Raw genomic sequence first — 15,992 nt, forward strand, 5'->3', positions numbered from 1 at the left:
GAAGGTAATATAGTTTGAGATTAAGAATAAATATTATGGTGTACATGCTTATTTCTAAAGTCGTATCTTAGTGTTAATAATGGAAATTGTGTTTAGGAGATTAGAGAAGATGGATTTCGACTTCATAACATGGCAGTTATCGAATATTTTCCTGTAAAGGTAGTACTTCTCGTTTTCAAGTCACTACATAGTATAGGACATCACTGGAAGCCTCCTTTTAATCAATACGAAATGATTCAACAGGGAGAACGTGTTGTGTCAAAAACAGACTTTTATTAGTTTACTTTATCCAAACACATGTTTCACTTTTCACATGTCCATGATGCGCCTCATGCTCATGAACCTCTGGCCGCTCCAGCCCATGTCCCTGAAGTTCCTGTACTCTCCGGGCCTCATGTACATCATCCTGCCCTTGTAGTGGGGCTGCTCGTACATCAGCCAGTGGCCGTCCATCACGTTGCAGGACATGCAGTTGTTCATGCGGTAGCGGTCCATGATGTTGTCGCAGTCGTCCATCATCTCGTGCATCTGACCGCCGAAGTTCTCGCTCTCGTAGATCCTCATCCTGAACTGTCCCCTGTGCTGTGAGGAGAAAACAATCGGGAGTTTACTTTGGCGAACATTGAGTTTTTCGAGCGTTGCCCATCGACAAGAGATAGAACGGGATAATCGATCTGTGGACAGGAAGTTGCAAGCAGTGGGACAAACTTCGCCCATCAGAAAGATGTGATATTAGAGGATGATGGAGGATTGGTAAATACTGAACCCCAAGACCTGTCCGTGTCAAGCGTCTTACCATGGGGATCATACGGCAGGACTTGATGCAGTCCTTCATTCCGAACATGCTCATGTAGTCGGAGTACTCGCCCCTCCTCATGAAGTACTGGTTGCCCATGTAGTTGGTGCGGTCGTAGACCATGAAGCAGCCGCTCTCCACCCTGCAGGAGTGACACCTGCTCAGGTAGGAGGACATGTCGGCGCAGTCGCTCATGCACTCATAGGAACGGCCCTGGAAGTTCCTGTCCTCGTAGAAGGTGATCTGGAAATCGAAAGAGAGAAAGTGTGAATGCACAGGAAAGGAGCTTAAAAGTGCGACGGTGAGATGCGAGAGTGAGCGATTACCCTGCCCATGGTCATGATGGTGGTGGTGTTGGTTTTTCACAGGACGGTCGCTGCTGCCAAACTGATGCTTCTCCTGGTTTTAACCGTGACTTTTATACCTGAGCAAACCCCAAAGAATGGGTGGCTCCCATTGTCCAAACCTGCGACCTCAGCAACATGGTATAGAGGCCTATAGAATGGCGAGGGGCCTGTTGTCACATGTGACCAGGTCCCACAGAAGATTTTTCAGAATGGACTATTCCATAGGGACGTCAACACAATGAGCTTTTTGTTGTTAAAAAACACGGCAAATACAGACTGACAAACAATCATGGTAGAAATAACAATAGCTATGTTTTCTGTTGCAGACATATTCAGCATTTAGAATGTGTTGAAGACACGACTGTTTCCACTTCTCATCGTAAAACATTTTTAATACTTATGTTGTCATAGTTGTTATATATCAATAATAACGACCCATAGTTAGTTCAGTTAGAGGACAAGTTGGTATCACATTTTAGACAATACATTTTTCAACAGTGGACATTTCTGGCGGCCCGCAATGAATTACAGTTGATAGTTTTAATCCAGGAGCTACTAAGCTTGTTAAATGTTTATTGGACATTACTGGATACAGACCAATATGTGTAAACAAATATACTGGGTATTTACATGGTTTCTATATGGTGAATTTTAGTGTATTATTGGGTAATACGCAGGTAGCTACAGCCCCCAATTACTAGCTATTTACCCAGTAAATATATGGTAACAGAAATGTGTTACTTGGTATTAACCTGTAATTAGAAGGTAAGAACAATGGCCAAAATACTGGGTAATTACCCAGTAAATTATACAGCATTATTATATTAATGCTTATATTACTTAACGCGTAACTGTAGAACTGCAATCTGGTCATTAAAATTATTACAAATGGGATCGTTTTTTCTTTGTTTTTTTTCTTTGGCGGCCCCCAGTCCAATGTTGGGTTCCTAAATTGGCCCTCAGGTATCAAAACTTTGAGAACCCCTGGTCTAGAGAATGCAAGACATATAAGTTATATTTAACTTACAGGTGTGCGGATCTACTATTAATTTGGACAACTTGAAGTCCCATCCCCTACATATGGTTTCGCCCACCTGTGGTACCCCTAACACTGATCTGTTTATAGTCTTTCGATGCTCACTGCGAATCATTTTCACTTAAATTGGTTACAGGGTGTTCTAGCTAGCGTATCGTCAGTGTCAACAAACACGCTCGTAGTATCGCATCATATTTCACGCCACACATGACATTTCTTACGCTGACAAGTCATAAAACTTAGTGCACATTAAATTAGTAATCTATGAATTGATGATACAAAGGCAGATTGCTCTGTGCAGTTCATTCATACAGCTGTCTTGAATTAGCAACTGTGCGTATACATGGATGGTCAGGTAATCACCTCAATTGCATCACTTCATTTATGCTTATTAAAGTGTAAGTTTGCCTGTTTTTTTTACCCAAGGCATCAAAATCTGACACAAACACACAACATCATTCATAAAAAAAGGCAAAACACAGGGTGAGTGGAATTTGTTATTTATTATATTAACATATTATATTCATCTGTCATCAGTTTGACCACCTACTGCCATCCACCCAACATTCTCGCAATCTGGAGATACATTAAAATAGTGGATATTTATTGTATATAATGGTTTTACAGTCTTTTATTGTTGCCTTGTCATCGACCTCATGGTGTGATAATACATATCTGCTGCTCTAAGAGGGACTTTTCACTTTCACTTTCAATATCTGCACAAATAGGTTCAGTATTAAAAAAAAAATAATAATAATTAAATTGCATTTTTTATATGCTAAAGGTTGCTGTTATATTAATATTATATATGATCACATTTAAAAGTCTAAGAGTAAAAAGTGATATGTGACATTTTGTAAGGTCAGTTTCACCATGACATCGTAAAAATGTTGAATGTTTGTGGCCATATATGTGCAATATATTACTGTATTATCACCAAGTAATGTGTAGTATAAGGCTAATGACGGCTAATTTTTGTTTCCATTGAGCTTCTAAAAGTATTCAGTAAAACGTTAGATAGGGCGGCAAGATTAATAAATTACTATTATAACTAATTAGTCAACTGTTTTGCGAATGATTTTCCAGTTTCTTAAACGTGAATAATTCCTTGTTACTTTGCGCAATATAACAAATAAATCATGAAAAGTGAATACGTCTGGTTTCGAAACATAAAAAAAGACATTTGAGAACATCGTTGTTTTTGAAGTTTGGTAACTGTATCATGTCTATTGTTTAGACCATAAAGACCATCTCCATTAACAAAATACCCTTGACACCAGGTTTAAAAGTAGAAACTTCTATGGTTTATTGACATCAAAATGTACAATTAGCACATGTCCATGATGCGCCTCATGCTCATGAACCTCTGGCCGCTCCAGCCCATGTCCCTGAAGCTCCTGTACTCTCCGGGCCTCATGTACATCATCCTGCCCCTGTACTGCGGCTGCTCGTACATCAGCCAGTGGCCGTCCATCACGTTGCAGGACTGGCAGTCGGACATGCGGTAGCGGTCCATGATGTTGTCGCAGTCGTCCATCATCTCGTGCATCTGACCGCCGAATTGCTCCCTCTCGTAGATCCTCATCCTGTACTGTCCCCTGTACTGTTATGATAAAAAAAAAAAAAGCACAACAATTATTAATTTAAGATACAATTTTGAGGAAATTAATAATGAATATAATTATAAAGCGTTCTAAACCTACCGTGGGGATCATACGGCAGGACCTGACGCCGCCGCTCATTCCCATCATGTTCTGGTAGTCGGAGTACTCGCCCCTCCTCATGAAGTACTGGTTGCCCATGTAGTTGTTGCGGTCGTAGACCATGAAGCAGCCGCTCTCCACCCTGCAGGAATGACACCTGCTCAGGTAGGAGGACATGTCGCCGCAGTCGCTCATGCACTCATAGGAACGGCCCTGGAAGTTCCTGTCCTCGTAGAAGGTGATCTGGATACAGAAAAAAAATGAAGCATTTTAATGATCATGCTACTGAACCTGGCAGACGCACACAACGCTTTCCTACCTTGCCCATGTTGGATGCAGTGGTTTCCCAGATCTCAGAGAGCTGTGAGTGAACTGATGCCCTCGCTGTCTGGACCTGTTTCATTTATACCTGGTCAGAAACAAAGACAATGTGACCGTCTATTGTCCAAAATCCTGACCCAGCAACTGATCATAGAGGCCCACAGACCATTTGAATTGTTTACTCATTTACAAACAGGGTCATGACCCCGAAACAGAATTTTCTTTCACTAAAAACAGAGCCTTCGTATAAGCAGGTCTCGTTATTATGTCGTTAAATATCAGTATGTTCTGTCCAATATTGAAACTGTTGCTGGAAGCTGAAAAATACAAATGTCAACTCTCTCATCAACTGAAATAGTTCTATTCTGTAAATGTTTGTATTGATTCTTTTAAAACAATATCTAATGTTTCATAGAAGCTTTCATTGGATACATAGATTCATGTGAGAAAAAGGAACTTTATTTTTCCCTGAATGGGTAATAGGTAACAGGGTGATAATATCAATTAATAACTAAGACCACATTGGTGTGCTGATGTTAGTGATGATTATCTAAGATACTTATTAATACAGTGATCTTACATATCGTTCAGTGAAAAGAGGAACTTATTGAACTCTGTTTTTTACTATCTTGTCAAAATACTGGTCCTAATATTGTACCATTGATGTGTATGTGCTATTGAATGACTCAATATTACTTCAATCAAACCGGATAAATTTGTTTATTCATTATTATTAAAAAAATATATATATATATGTATATATATATATTTAAGCATAGGGACAATGCATAGTGATAAACGTTATAGTGCCATATATGTGCCAGGTTGAAGTTTTGGGCTAATTTACTGCCTCTAGTCCATTGGCAGGTTGATGAAGGAATAAAAATGAAAATACATTCAATGAAACAAAAACAGGGATATATATGTATATATATATATATATATACATACTGTATGCACATACATGTTAATGATAAAGTGCCAGTGACCTGGGATGATAAGATATGACAGATATAAAATAAAATATAAAGTGCATTGTTGCATAAAATTCTTGATTTGACAAAGCCATTTTGCAAAAATGCATAGATGGTCACTCAATGTGATCAGAAGGAAATAGTTGATTAAAGTAAATTAAGTATTTATTGTTAAGATAAGTTGGGTAAATTAAGTTTACAGTGCAATTCATTACAATTAAGTTATTTTAAACGTACTATATTCGATCAGTGTAGGGTTTATAGTGACTCTACAGAACATGCATTCATGTTTATTTCTGACTTCTCAACTGGAACACGGGAGGATCAATAATTCCCATATATGATTGTTTTCATGTGAACACAGGGAAACAAAATGCATCCACTTCACTTTATTTATGAACTTGCGTATCTTTCAAAACATGCGTGTGGTTATTACAGTCATCACACCATCACAATAATTAAAATTGGCAAATTAACATTGAGCGCAAAAACTAATAAATGTTAGGCCTGTATGGTGACCTGCTGACTCTGTATACTTACACATAAAATGTCACAATGTTGCTATTTACTGTATATTACCTGCTATACAATGTCACATAACTTAAATACCATGGTTTATTATTAAAAAACTCAAAATGAAAAACATATTTATTTATATTTGTATGGCCTTGAGTTAATTAACTTTATAGTACAATGAATTTTAATTCAGTTTAAACTGACTACTTTTATTATCAGTATATATATTGTATGTTATAATACATAATAAAGATGACTGAACTGTCCTTTGACAAACATGAATAAATAAAAATCAAACAGACATTTTGTAGATAAAGAAATGTTTATTGATATTTATCGATCACACTTTCTCGTCTCTGCTGCGTCTAACAGGTTTCCGTGATGCGCCTGATGGATCCGAACCTCTTCTCCATGGGACCCAGGACCAGCTCCCTGAAGCTCCTGTACTCCCCGGGTCTCAGGTAGGTCATCCTGCCTCTGTACTGCGGCTGCTCGTACATCAGCCAGTGGCCGTCCATCACGTTGGCCGACTGACAGTCGGACATGCGGTAGCGCTCCTGGACGGAGTCGCAGTCGTCCATCAGCTCGTGCATCTGACCGCCGTAGTTCTCGCGCTCGTAGATCCTCATCCTGAACTGTCCCCTGTGCTGTGAAATGACAAAAGATGTTATGTGGAACAGTTTCAGCTCTGTTCATTAAGGATTAACTATTCCCAAATATGTTTTTTTGGTCCCTATCACCTCCAAAATTTCGAAAACTTTTTCCTCTTCACTCATTTCTTGCTACACCAATGCTGCCTCACAACTCCACCTTCAAAGATAAGAGTTTGACGGGGTCATCTTCCTCGTCTTTAGGGGTCGCCACAGTGGATCCTCTACTCTGATCATCTCCAGCCAGTCCAAAAGTTTTCAATGATTTTAAATGTCTTGCTAAGTCTGTGCTTGTGCTTCCTGGCCAATTCTGGAGTTGTTCCAACTTGACACCCCTGATCTAGAGTTCCTAACCGTAGTTTCTTGCTAATTTTCCAGTAAATAATTAAGCACCATAACTAATAAATAATAATAATAATAACTTAAAATGATTTTAAATGTCTTGCTAAGTCTGTGCTTGTGCTTCCTGGCCAATTCAGGAGTTGTTCCAACTTGACACCCCTGATCTAGAGTTCCTAACCGTAGTTTCTTGCTAATTTTCCAGTAAATAATTAAGCACCATAACTAATAAATAATAATAATAATAATAACTTAAAATGATTTTAAATGTCTTGCTAAGTCTGTGCTTGTGCTTCCTGGCCAATTCAGGAGTTGTTCCAACTTGACACCCCTGATCTAGAGTTCCTAACCGTAGTTTCTTGCTCATTTTCCACGTGAATAATTAAGCACCATAACTAATAAATAATAATAATAACTTAAAATTAGTTTAAATGTCTTGTTAAGACTCGCTCTCGTACGGGGGTTTCTTGGATTGTGATTCCTGGCCAATTCAGGAGTTGTTCCAACGTGACACCCCTGATCTAGAGTTCCTAACCGTAGTTTCTTGCTCATTTTCCCGTGAATAATTAAGCACCATAACTAATAAATAATAATAATAACTTAAAATGATTTTAAATGTCTTGTTAAGTCTCGCTCTCGTACGGGGGTTTCTTGCATTGTGCTTCCTGGCCAATTCTGGAGTTGTTCCAACTTGACACCCCTGATCTAGAGTTCCTAACCGTAGTTTCTTGCCAATTTTCCCGTGAATAATTAAGCACCATAACTAATAGCGTCAAAGCTTTTTTTTTGTTTTGTTTACCATGGGGATCATGCGACAGGAGCGGACGCAGTCGCCCACGCTCATTCCCATCAGGCGCTGGTTGTCGGGGTACTCACCCCTCCTCACCAGCATCTGGTGGCCCACGTAGTTCGGACGCTCGTAGACCATGAAGCAGCCCAAAAGTTTAAAATGATTTTAAATGTCTTGCTAAGTCTCGCTCTCGTACGTTGGTTTCTTGCATTGTGCTTCCTGGCCAATTCAGGAGTTGTTCCAACCTGACATCCCTGATCTAGAGTGCCTAACCGTAGTTTCTTGCTAATTTTCCCGTGAATAATTAAGCACCATAACTAATAAATAATAATAATAATAACTTAAAATGATTTTAAATGTCTTGTTAAATCTCGCTCTCGTACGGGGGTTTCTTGCATTGTGCTTCCTGGCCAATTCAGGAGTTGTTCCAACCTGACACCCCTGATCTAGAGTTCCTAACCGTAGTTTCTTGCCAATTTTCCTGTGAATAATTAAGCACCATAACTAATAAATAATAATAATAACTTAAAATGATTTTAAATGTCTTGTTAAGTCTCGCTCTCGTACGTTGGTTTCTTGCATTGTGCTTCCTGGCCAATTCAGGAGTTGTTCCAACCTGACACCCCTGATCTAGAGTTCCTAACCGTAGTTTCTTGCTCATTTTCCCCGTGAATAATTAAGCACCATAACTAATAGCGTCAAAGCTTTTGTTTTGTTTTGTTTTGTTTACCATGGGGATCGTGCGACAGGAGCGGACGCAGTCGCCCACGCTCATTCCCATCAGGCGCTGGTTGTCGGGGTACTCGCCCCTCCTCACCAGCATCTGGTGGCCCACGTAGTTCGGACGCTCGTAGACCACGAAGCAGCCGCTCTCCACCCGGCAGGAGTTGCAGCGGCTCAGGTAGGACGTGAGCTCGGCGCAGTCGCTGCTGGTCTCGTAGGAGCGACCCTGGAAGTTCCTGTCCTCGTAGAAGATGATCTGAAAGTCAAAATAACATTCGTTTTTCGTCATCGTACGTCGTCACGAGTGAAGCGATATTTAAGCTGTGCCGTAAACGTTTTCGCTCACTCTGCCCATGGTTGTGCCTGATCCTGTCGGCGATCGCTCCGGTACTTGGCCCAGCTGAAGTCCCCGCTTACTTTTATACCCCGTCACGATATGCAAATGATCTGTGGAGCCATTGTTTTTTCGAAGCCATTACTCAGCAGAGTTGTGTTTAAAAAAAGTTTGTTAAATCGCTCCCGTAAACGGTTACTATTCCAGACTGCGTGAATCTGGTGTGGTGCCAGCTGCAGCTGCTCTGCTGTGAGGTTCAGCCGAGTGACAATCCAACAAATCTGTGTCTGTACAGACAAAAAAAACCCTCTGTTACATCTGTCTTTACATGTGTACGTATTGATATATACATATATATGTAAAGACATGTTGATATTACTGCTATATTATTGAAAATGTCAAAAAGAATTCTTACATAATTCCATTACTATTTCTGTAATTCTCTCAATTTTACAGGTTATATACATATATATGTATGTATATAACCTGTAAAATGCCTGATATTTATATGTATATATGTGTATATGTATATGTTTATGTATATATATGTATATATATATGTGTAATATTGCAATACATGTTCTTTCGAAACTTACCATAATGATGTAGAAACCAAAATATATCACACAGATTTCTCTCTAAGTGTATGTGAGAGGCAGAAGTGAGTAATTCCTCAGAAGTCCTCAAGAGGGCAATAGAGGTCCTGAAGACTTCTCTATGAACTTGTATTTAAATCGTTGAAAAGACAAAAAAAAATACATTTTCAAGACAGTTTTCAGGGCTAAGACCTGGTTTTAGTGCTCAGAACAATTAAGGTTTATTTTTGTGTTAAGTTAAGGGTTAATTTGAGGCATTTAGTTGTTGAGGTTAAGGTTCAGATTAAGGTTAAGATTAAGGTTAAGGTTAAGGTAAGGGTATGCATTACAACCATATAGGGCCTTACTAAGGCACTGCTCCTGCTTTGTGAGGACATTATGATTCATACCTACTTTGTGAGGACATTTTGAGTCATACCTACTTTGTGAGGACATATTGACTTTGTGAGGACAAATTGACTTTGTGGGTACATATTTTGTTTCATACCTACTTTGTGAGGACGTTTTGACTTTGTGAGGATATTTTGAGTCATACCTACTTTGTGAGGACATATTGACTTTGTGAGGAAATTGACTTTGTGAGTACATATTTTGATTCATACCTACTTTGTGAGGACGTTTTGACTTTGTGAGGACATTTTCAGTTTATACCAACTTTGTGAAGACATTATGGCTTTGTGAGGACATCTTGACTTTATAAGTACATAATTTGATTCATACCTGCTTTGTGAGGACGTTTTGACTTTATGAAGACATAGTTTAATTCATACCTACTTTGTGAGGACATATTGACTTTGTGATGACATAATGATTTTGTGAGTACATATTTTGATTCATACCTATTTTGTGAGGACATATTGACATTGCAAAGACTTATTGACTTTGTGAGTACATATTTTGATTCATATTGACTTTGTGAGGACATATTGACATTGTGAAGACATAATGACTTTGTGAGTACATATTTTGATTCATATCTACTTTGTGAGGACATATTGACTTTGTGAGTACATATTTTGATTCATACCAACTTTGTGAGGAAATGTTGACATTGTGTGAACATTTTGACTTTGTGAAGACATATTTTAATGCATACCTACTTTGTGAGGACGTCTTGACTTGGTGAAGACATTTTGACTTGGTGTGGATATTTCTGTTGATTATTTGAAGGTTAAGACCTGGTCTTAGGGCTACACGGTCGGCATAGCTCTTAGCACTCTTGCCTTTACAGCAAGAAGACCCGGGTTCCAGGGTGAACCCCACCTATTGCACACCCTCTGGATAGAGTTTAGCTTAGGAGGTTAAAGGTTAAGGGGTTAAAGGTTAGGCTGTGTGTGTGTGTGTGTGTGTGTGTGTGTGTGTGTGTGTGTGTGTGTGTGTGTGTGTGTGTGTGTGTGTGTGTGTGACACGAGAGCAGCAGCGAGTTCAGAGGATTCTGCTAAACCTGTAGACAATGGTTTGGTCCTGCTTGCGATGACTCAGCAGGATTTTAGCAGCCAGAGGGTGGAGCGAGTCAGCTGCTGTTACTGCTGACACGCGGCTCAGTGGACGACAACAACACAAAGAGGATTCAGCCAGCACGTTCTGCCCGATGCTGCTATTCACCTCTAACACCTCTTTGTTTATCACAGAGATAGAGAGAGACTGAAGCAGGTAGACATCACACTGAGCCAGTGAGCGCCCTCTTGTGGAGACTTTAAGGAGCTGCATTTCAGATATTTGTTGTGTTGATTTCAATGGACAGTTTGTGTGTTTGTTGGGACCCAAATTTGTAATAAATCACCAACTAACTAACAATGCAATCACACACATGCTATTTTTTAACCCGGCATAAAATAGTCAGTAATCAGTGTGTAAATATGATGTAGATAAGACATTAAACATATTTTAACATGTTTCATCGTCAAATCTACAGTTAGGATTCTTTGCAGTTTCTTTGCCAGCCCCCTCTCTTTTTTAACGATCCAGGAGATTTGGTCATAAAACATTTCTGCCGCCGTACGTCGTCTCCTGAGCCTCGAGACGTTTCCACGGGTTATTTTTAACCGGTGTGGATGTGATTTGATTCTGCGGCTGAGAGTTACTGCGTTAATCCAGGGGGAAAGAATGTCCTTTCTGGCTGCAACAGTTACCTTGTATGGCAACAATGGAGCGAAGGAGGAGAGGGAGGAGAGGAGAGGGTTTGATGCTTTGAAAACCTCTCCTGCTGCAGCGCAGTCCTGCAGTTTTACACCAGTGTACATGGGATTGATGCTCATTAATGATGAGGAGTTTTCCTGGAAACATGTGGCAACAATAACCTTAGTGGATTATTCAGTGAGTGATGGTGAAATGACGGGATGTGATATGACATACAGTTTCACATGACAATAAAAAACTAATGCATTTTAAATAACCTAGAATAAAGTAGTAAATATGCACTTACTTTTATATATTTTATTAAATTACTATTTTTTTTAGCATTTTTGTTGTATATGTAAATACATGCTATATGCTATAACGACAATAGAGGATAATTATTTCTATTTCACTTTACTGGAGCACATCCAGAAAATATGTATGCAGTTTTTTGTTGTTTAAAAAAAATCAAAAAATCAGAAAAAAATGTGTGTATATATGTATGTATATGAAATAAATAACAGTTTATATATATATATATATATACATATGTAAGTATGCAATCTCAAATAAAAATATTATATATGTATGCATACAAGCTTAAATAAATAATAGTGTGTATATATATCAGTCTCTCGTCACCCTCTCGTCCTCTGATTCGACCTCCTGCCTCGAAGTAGTGAACCCGTGATGTTGTTCTGTGCCCGTGTGACACACACACGCACACACACACACACACACACACACACACACACACACACACACACACACACACACACACACACACACACCTGTGGTGACATCTGGCATCACACATCCATACCTGCTGGGGCCTAAATTTGGAGGTGACAAAAGCATCATGTTGTGTTGTTGAGTGTGTGTGTGTGTGTGTGTGTGTGTGTGTGTGTGTGTGTGTGTGTGTGTGTGTGTGTGTGTGTGTGTGTGTGTGTGTGTGTGTGTGTGTGTGTGTGTGTGTGTGTGTGCGTGCGTGCGTGTGTGTGTGATGACAAAGTCAAGAACTTATATTATTATTATTATTATTATTATATATATATATAGAAACACACAATAAAACATTTCAGTAAAAGAATCTTGAAAAACCTTGATTCTTCGGTCTGTTTTTCCACGCGTTTCCGCCCTTTCACCACAAGATGGCGTGCAGCACTAAACTAAACCACAGTTCAGGTTCATCACAACAGAAACATCAGGATTTCATATTTAAACCCTTATTAAGGATAGTAAAGGTGGAAAATTCAAAAATAATCTTACGACATTTGAGATAAAGATAAAAAAAATGAATGTAAAAATAAAATAAATGTGAAATACACACACACACACACATTCTTGTACTTGCTGCATACTGAGGACCAGGTAAAAGTGCTGACAAAGTGAGGACCAGCATTTCCACTTTATAAATCAATACAATTACAAATATCTACTTCTTTAATGAATCTACAAAGAACTACTGGTTGCAGTACCATAACATGTCTGCAGGTGGAGCCCAAGAGCAAAAAGGGCTGGAAAACTTTAATTTTTTCTATTTTTTTTATTATTATTATTTTTGGTCCAATATTTGACAAAAACGGCATACTATACTATGTCGTCCAAAATTTGAAAAAAAAATGTACCCAAAATTTGACAAAAACATTGTACGATACTGTCGTATAAAATTTGAAAAAAAAAAAATGTACCCAAAATTTTTGGTCCAACACTTGAAAAAAAGGTTTGACAAAAAAAAAAATTGGTTCAAAATTTGAAAAAAATGTTTGGTCCAAAATTTGAAAAAAATGTTTGGTCCAAAATTTGAAAAAAATGTTTGGTCCAAAATTTGAAAAAAATGTTTGGTCCAAAATTTGAAAAAAATGTTTGGTCCAAAATTTGAAAAAAATGTTTGGTCCAAAATTTGAAAAAAATGTTTGGTCCAAAATTTGAAAAAAATGTTTGGTCCAAAATCTGAAAAAAATGTTTGGTCCAAAATTTGAAAAAAATGTTTGGTCCAAAATGTGAAAAAAATGTTTGACAAAAAATTTGAAAAAAAATGTTTGACAAAAAATGTGAAAAAAATGTTTGACAAAAAATGTGAAAAAAATGTTTGACAAAAAATTTGAAAAAAATGTTTGACAAAAAATTTGAAAAAAATGTTTGACAAAAAATTTGAAAAAAATGTTTGAAAAAAAATGTGAAAAAATGTTGAAAAAAATGTTTGACAAAAAAATGTTGGTCCAACATTTGACAAAAACGTCCAAAATTTGATTTTTTTTTTACAAATTGAGTATAGCATGTTATAGCAACCTACCTAAGGAAGTGATATCAATGAAAACAAAGTGAGGACCGGCCAAAATGTCCTCACTCCGTAAAAATGACCTCACTTTGTTGGTTAAAAACCCTCACTGGTCCTCGGTATGCCGCAACTACAAGAACACACTGAACCAGTTCATATGAGACGAGTTTCCGCCTCATTAGGACCAGGTTTTGGTTTCCATGAGGACGACTGGTCCTGAAGAGGTGACAAATACACACACACACACACACACACACACACACACACACACACACACACACACACACACACACACACACACACACACACACAGAGGTTTACCAGGGAGCCTGTTATGACGTCAAACTGGAGTAGAAGGGGAAAAGGAAACAGTATCGCCATGGAAACCATCTCCCTCACTTTTCTCTGTGATCTCTGATCCATCGTGAATGTGAGAGGAAAAAAAAACAACACACACACACACACACACACACACACACACACACAGGCTGCTGTCGTCTCAGAGCAGATTCAGGTCACGACGTACAACGCGCGGCTGTGAACACGTGTTTATCTTTAACGCTGCTTCATAAATACAGTTTTACAGCTGTGTGTGTGTGGACGAGTCTCATTCACACACTAATAACGCGACCTTCAGGGGTCACCTGCACTTTTTCTTTTTCGGGGGGGGGGGAAGCGTCTCGACATTCAACAGGGACAGTTTGGGTGTTTTTTTTGAAGTGTGCTTGTAGAGTGTGCGTTAGCTTTAAAACACACTCGTCGTTTAGAGTGTGGAACGGCCTTTTATGGGTGGAAACTGGAGTTTGCGTCTCACACCAAACCCCATAGAGAAAATCAGTGATTTTAACATAACAGTGACACAGTTCACAGGAGTTGTTGATCCACTGCTGCCTCCATCACTAACTTCAAATGTCTTATTTTGTCAATTCGGCTTTGAAAATCCTTCGTTCAGATTTACCTCAGTGACGCAAAGTGACCACACGAGGCAGCAGTAGACCAGCAGCTGAACTATAAACAGTTTTCAGTTGTAAAACATTGTCAAACATAATCGTACGATGCCATAGACTTAAGTTAATGACGTGATTCTTTATTTAAAGGGGCTAAAATCTTTTTTTGGAGCTTATTCTGCAGCCTGAGTGTTAGCAGTAGCATGCTAGCACGTCCCCGCTCGCTTCTGTGTGTGTGTGTGTGTGTGTGTACAGACTTAACCACTGTTTGTTCACGCAGCATAAAAAAAATATGAATCAATATGAAACTAATCCTAATATGAAGCTAATCTAAGTGAGTGTTAGCAGTAGCATGCTAGCACGTCCCCACTCTCCTCTGTGTGTGTGTACAAAAAAATATTTTGCAGACTGCAAATCATGTTTATGTTTTCAAATCATGTTCTGGCGTCATGTGGCGCCACCTACCGCCGTCTACCAATCACTGCAGTCAGAAGAGTCTCAGCTGCGGCGCAACCACGGGTTGCCAGTTACGTCAGAAAACGAAACCTAAAAGACCTAAAAGGTATTTTGAATTTGAATGTAGTAACTGTTTTTGGCCACATTCTTACATATGGCGCCTTTAACCACTGTTTGTCCACGTAGCATAAAGAAATTATTGAATCTATATGATCAATATGAAGCTAATCATGCTTTCTAAGTGAGCGTTAGCAGTAGCATGCTAGCACGTCCCCACTCTCCTCTGTGTGTGTGTCTCTTTAAAGGCGCCATATGTAAGAATGTGGCCAAAAACGGTTACTACACTCAAATTCAAAACACCGAGGTCTTTAAGGTTTCATTTTCTGACGTAACTGGCAACCCCGTGGTTGCTCGGCAGCTGAGACTCTACTGACTGCAATGACTGGTAGACGGCGGTAGGTGGCGCCACATGACGCCAAAACATAAACATGATTTGCAGTCTGCAAAATACTTCTTCTTACAATCCAAAAAATGGGTGACAATTTTTTAAAATAGGCCACAGATGGCTTTAATTGTACAGCAGCAGCTTGATGATGATGTGCGTCGGCCAAACCAAACAGTGGTTTATGATGAGGACGGGGGTGGTGGTGGTGGTGGGGGGGGGGGGGGGGGGGTGGGGGGGACGTGACGAAGGACGACTGCAGTGTGTCCAACACACACTCACGTCCTCGTCGTCGTCTCACACACACACACACATGCAGAAGCCTCCGTCGCTGGCTCTGTGAGTGTTTACAGGGCCGTATGAGGGGGGATCCTGGGAGGAGGCTATTTTTAGCCCTGGTTTCATCATTCCTCTCTCTCTCTCTCTCTCTCTCTCTCTCTCTCTCGGCGCTCGCTCTGTGTGCAGCTGCAGAACTGCTGCTGAATTCTAATGAAGAGACGAGCAGTGAAACACCTTCTGTTTTCTGCTTCAGACGACGACTCACAGTTACGGCTCTGGTTTCTCCCTGTTTTAAATGTGAGACACGGCCGCGAAATGACCTGAAAACTGACTGCTGCAGGAAA

The 15,992-nt window shown here is 39.4% G+C and overlaps 2 protein-coding genes across 2 annotated transcripts; both read right to left on the reverse strand.

The window, feature by feature from the left end:
• Positions 1–309: 309 nt before the first annotated feature.
• Positions 310–8,550, reverse strand: LOC310938360 (uncharacterized protein; the record flags this gene model as incomplete). The annotated part of the gene is made up of 7 exons (XM_083902853.1): positions 310–582; positions 797–1,039; positions 1,123–1,157; positions 1,221–1,310; positions 6,064–6,340; positions 8,203–8,451; positions 8,542–8,550. 7 exons carry the CDS (start codon positions 8,548–8,550, stop codon positions 310–312), a joined length of 1,176 nt encoding a protein of 391 aa, XP_083758979.1.
• LOC310937872 (gamma-crystallin M3-like) lies at positions 3,507–4,122 on the reverse strand (the record flags this gene model as incomplete). Its single annotated transcript, XM_083902253.1, has 2 exons — positions 3,883–4,122; positions 3,507–3,782 (listed from the first exon to the last, which is right to left on the reverse strand). Exons 1-2 carry the CDS (start codon positions 4,075–4,077, stop codon positions 3,507–3,509), a joined length of 471 nt encoding a protein of 156 aa, XP_083758379.1. The 5' UTR covers positions 4,078–4,122.
• Positions 8,551–15,992: the final 7,442 nt, after the last annotated feature.

Source organism: Microchirus variegatus (genome assembly GCF_963457635.1).
Source record: "Microchirus variegatus genome assembly, chromosome: 16".
Taxonomy (NCBI): domain Eukaryota; kingdom Metazoa; phylum Chordata; class Actinopteri; order Pleuronectiformes; family Soleidae; genus Microchirus; species Microchirus variegatus.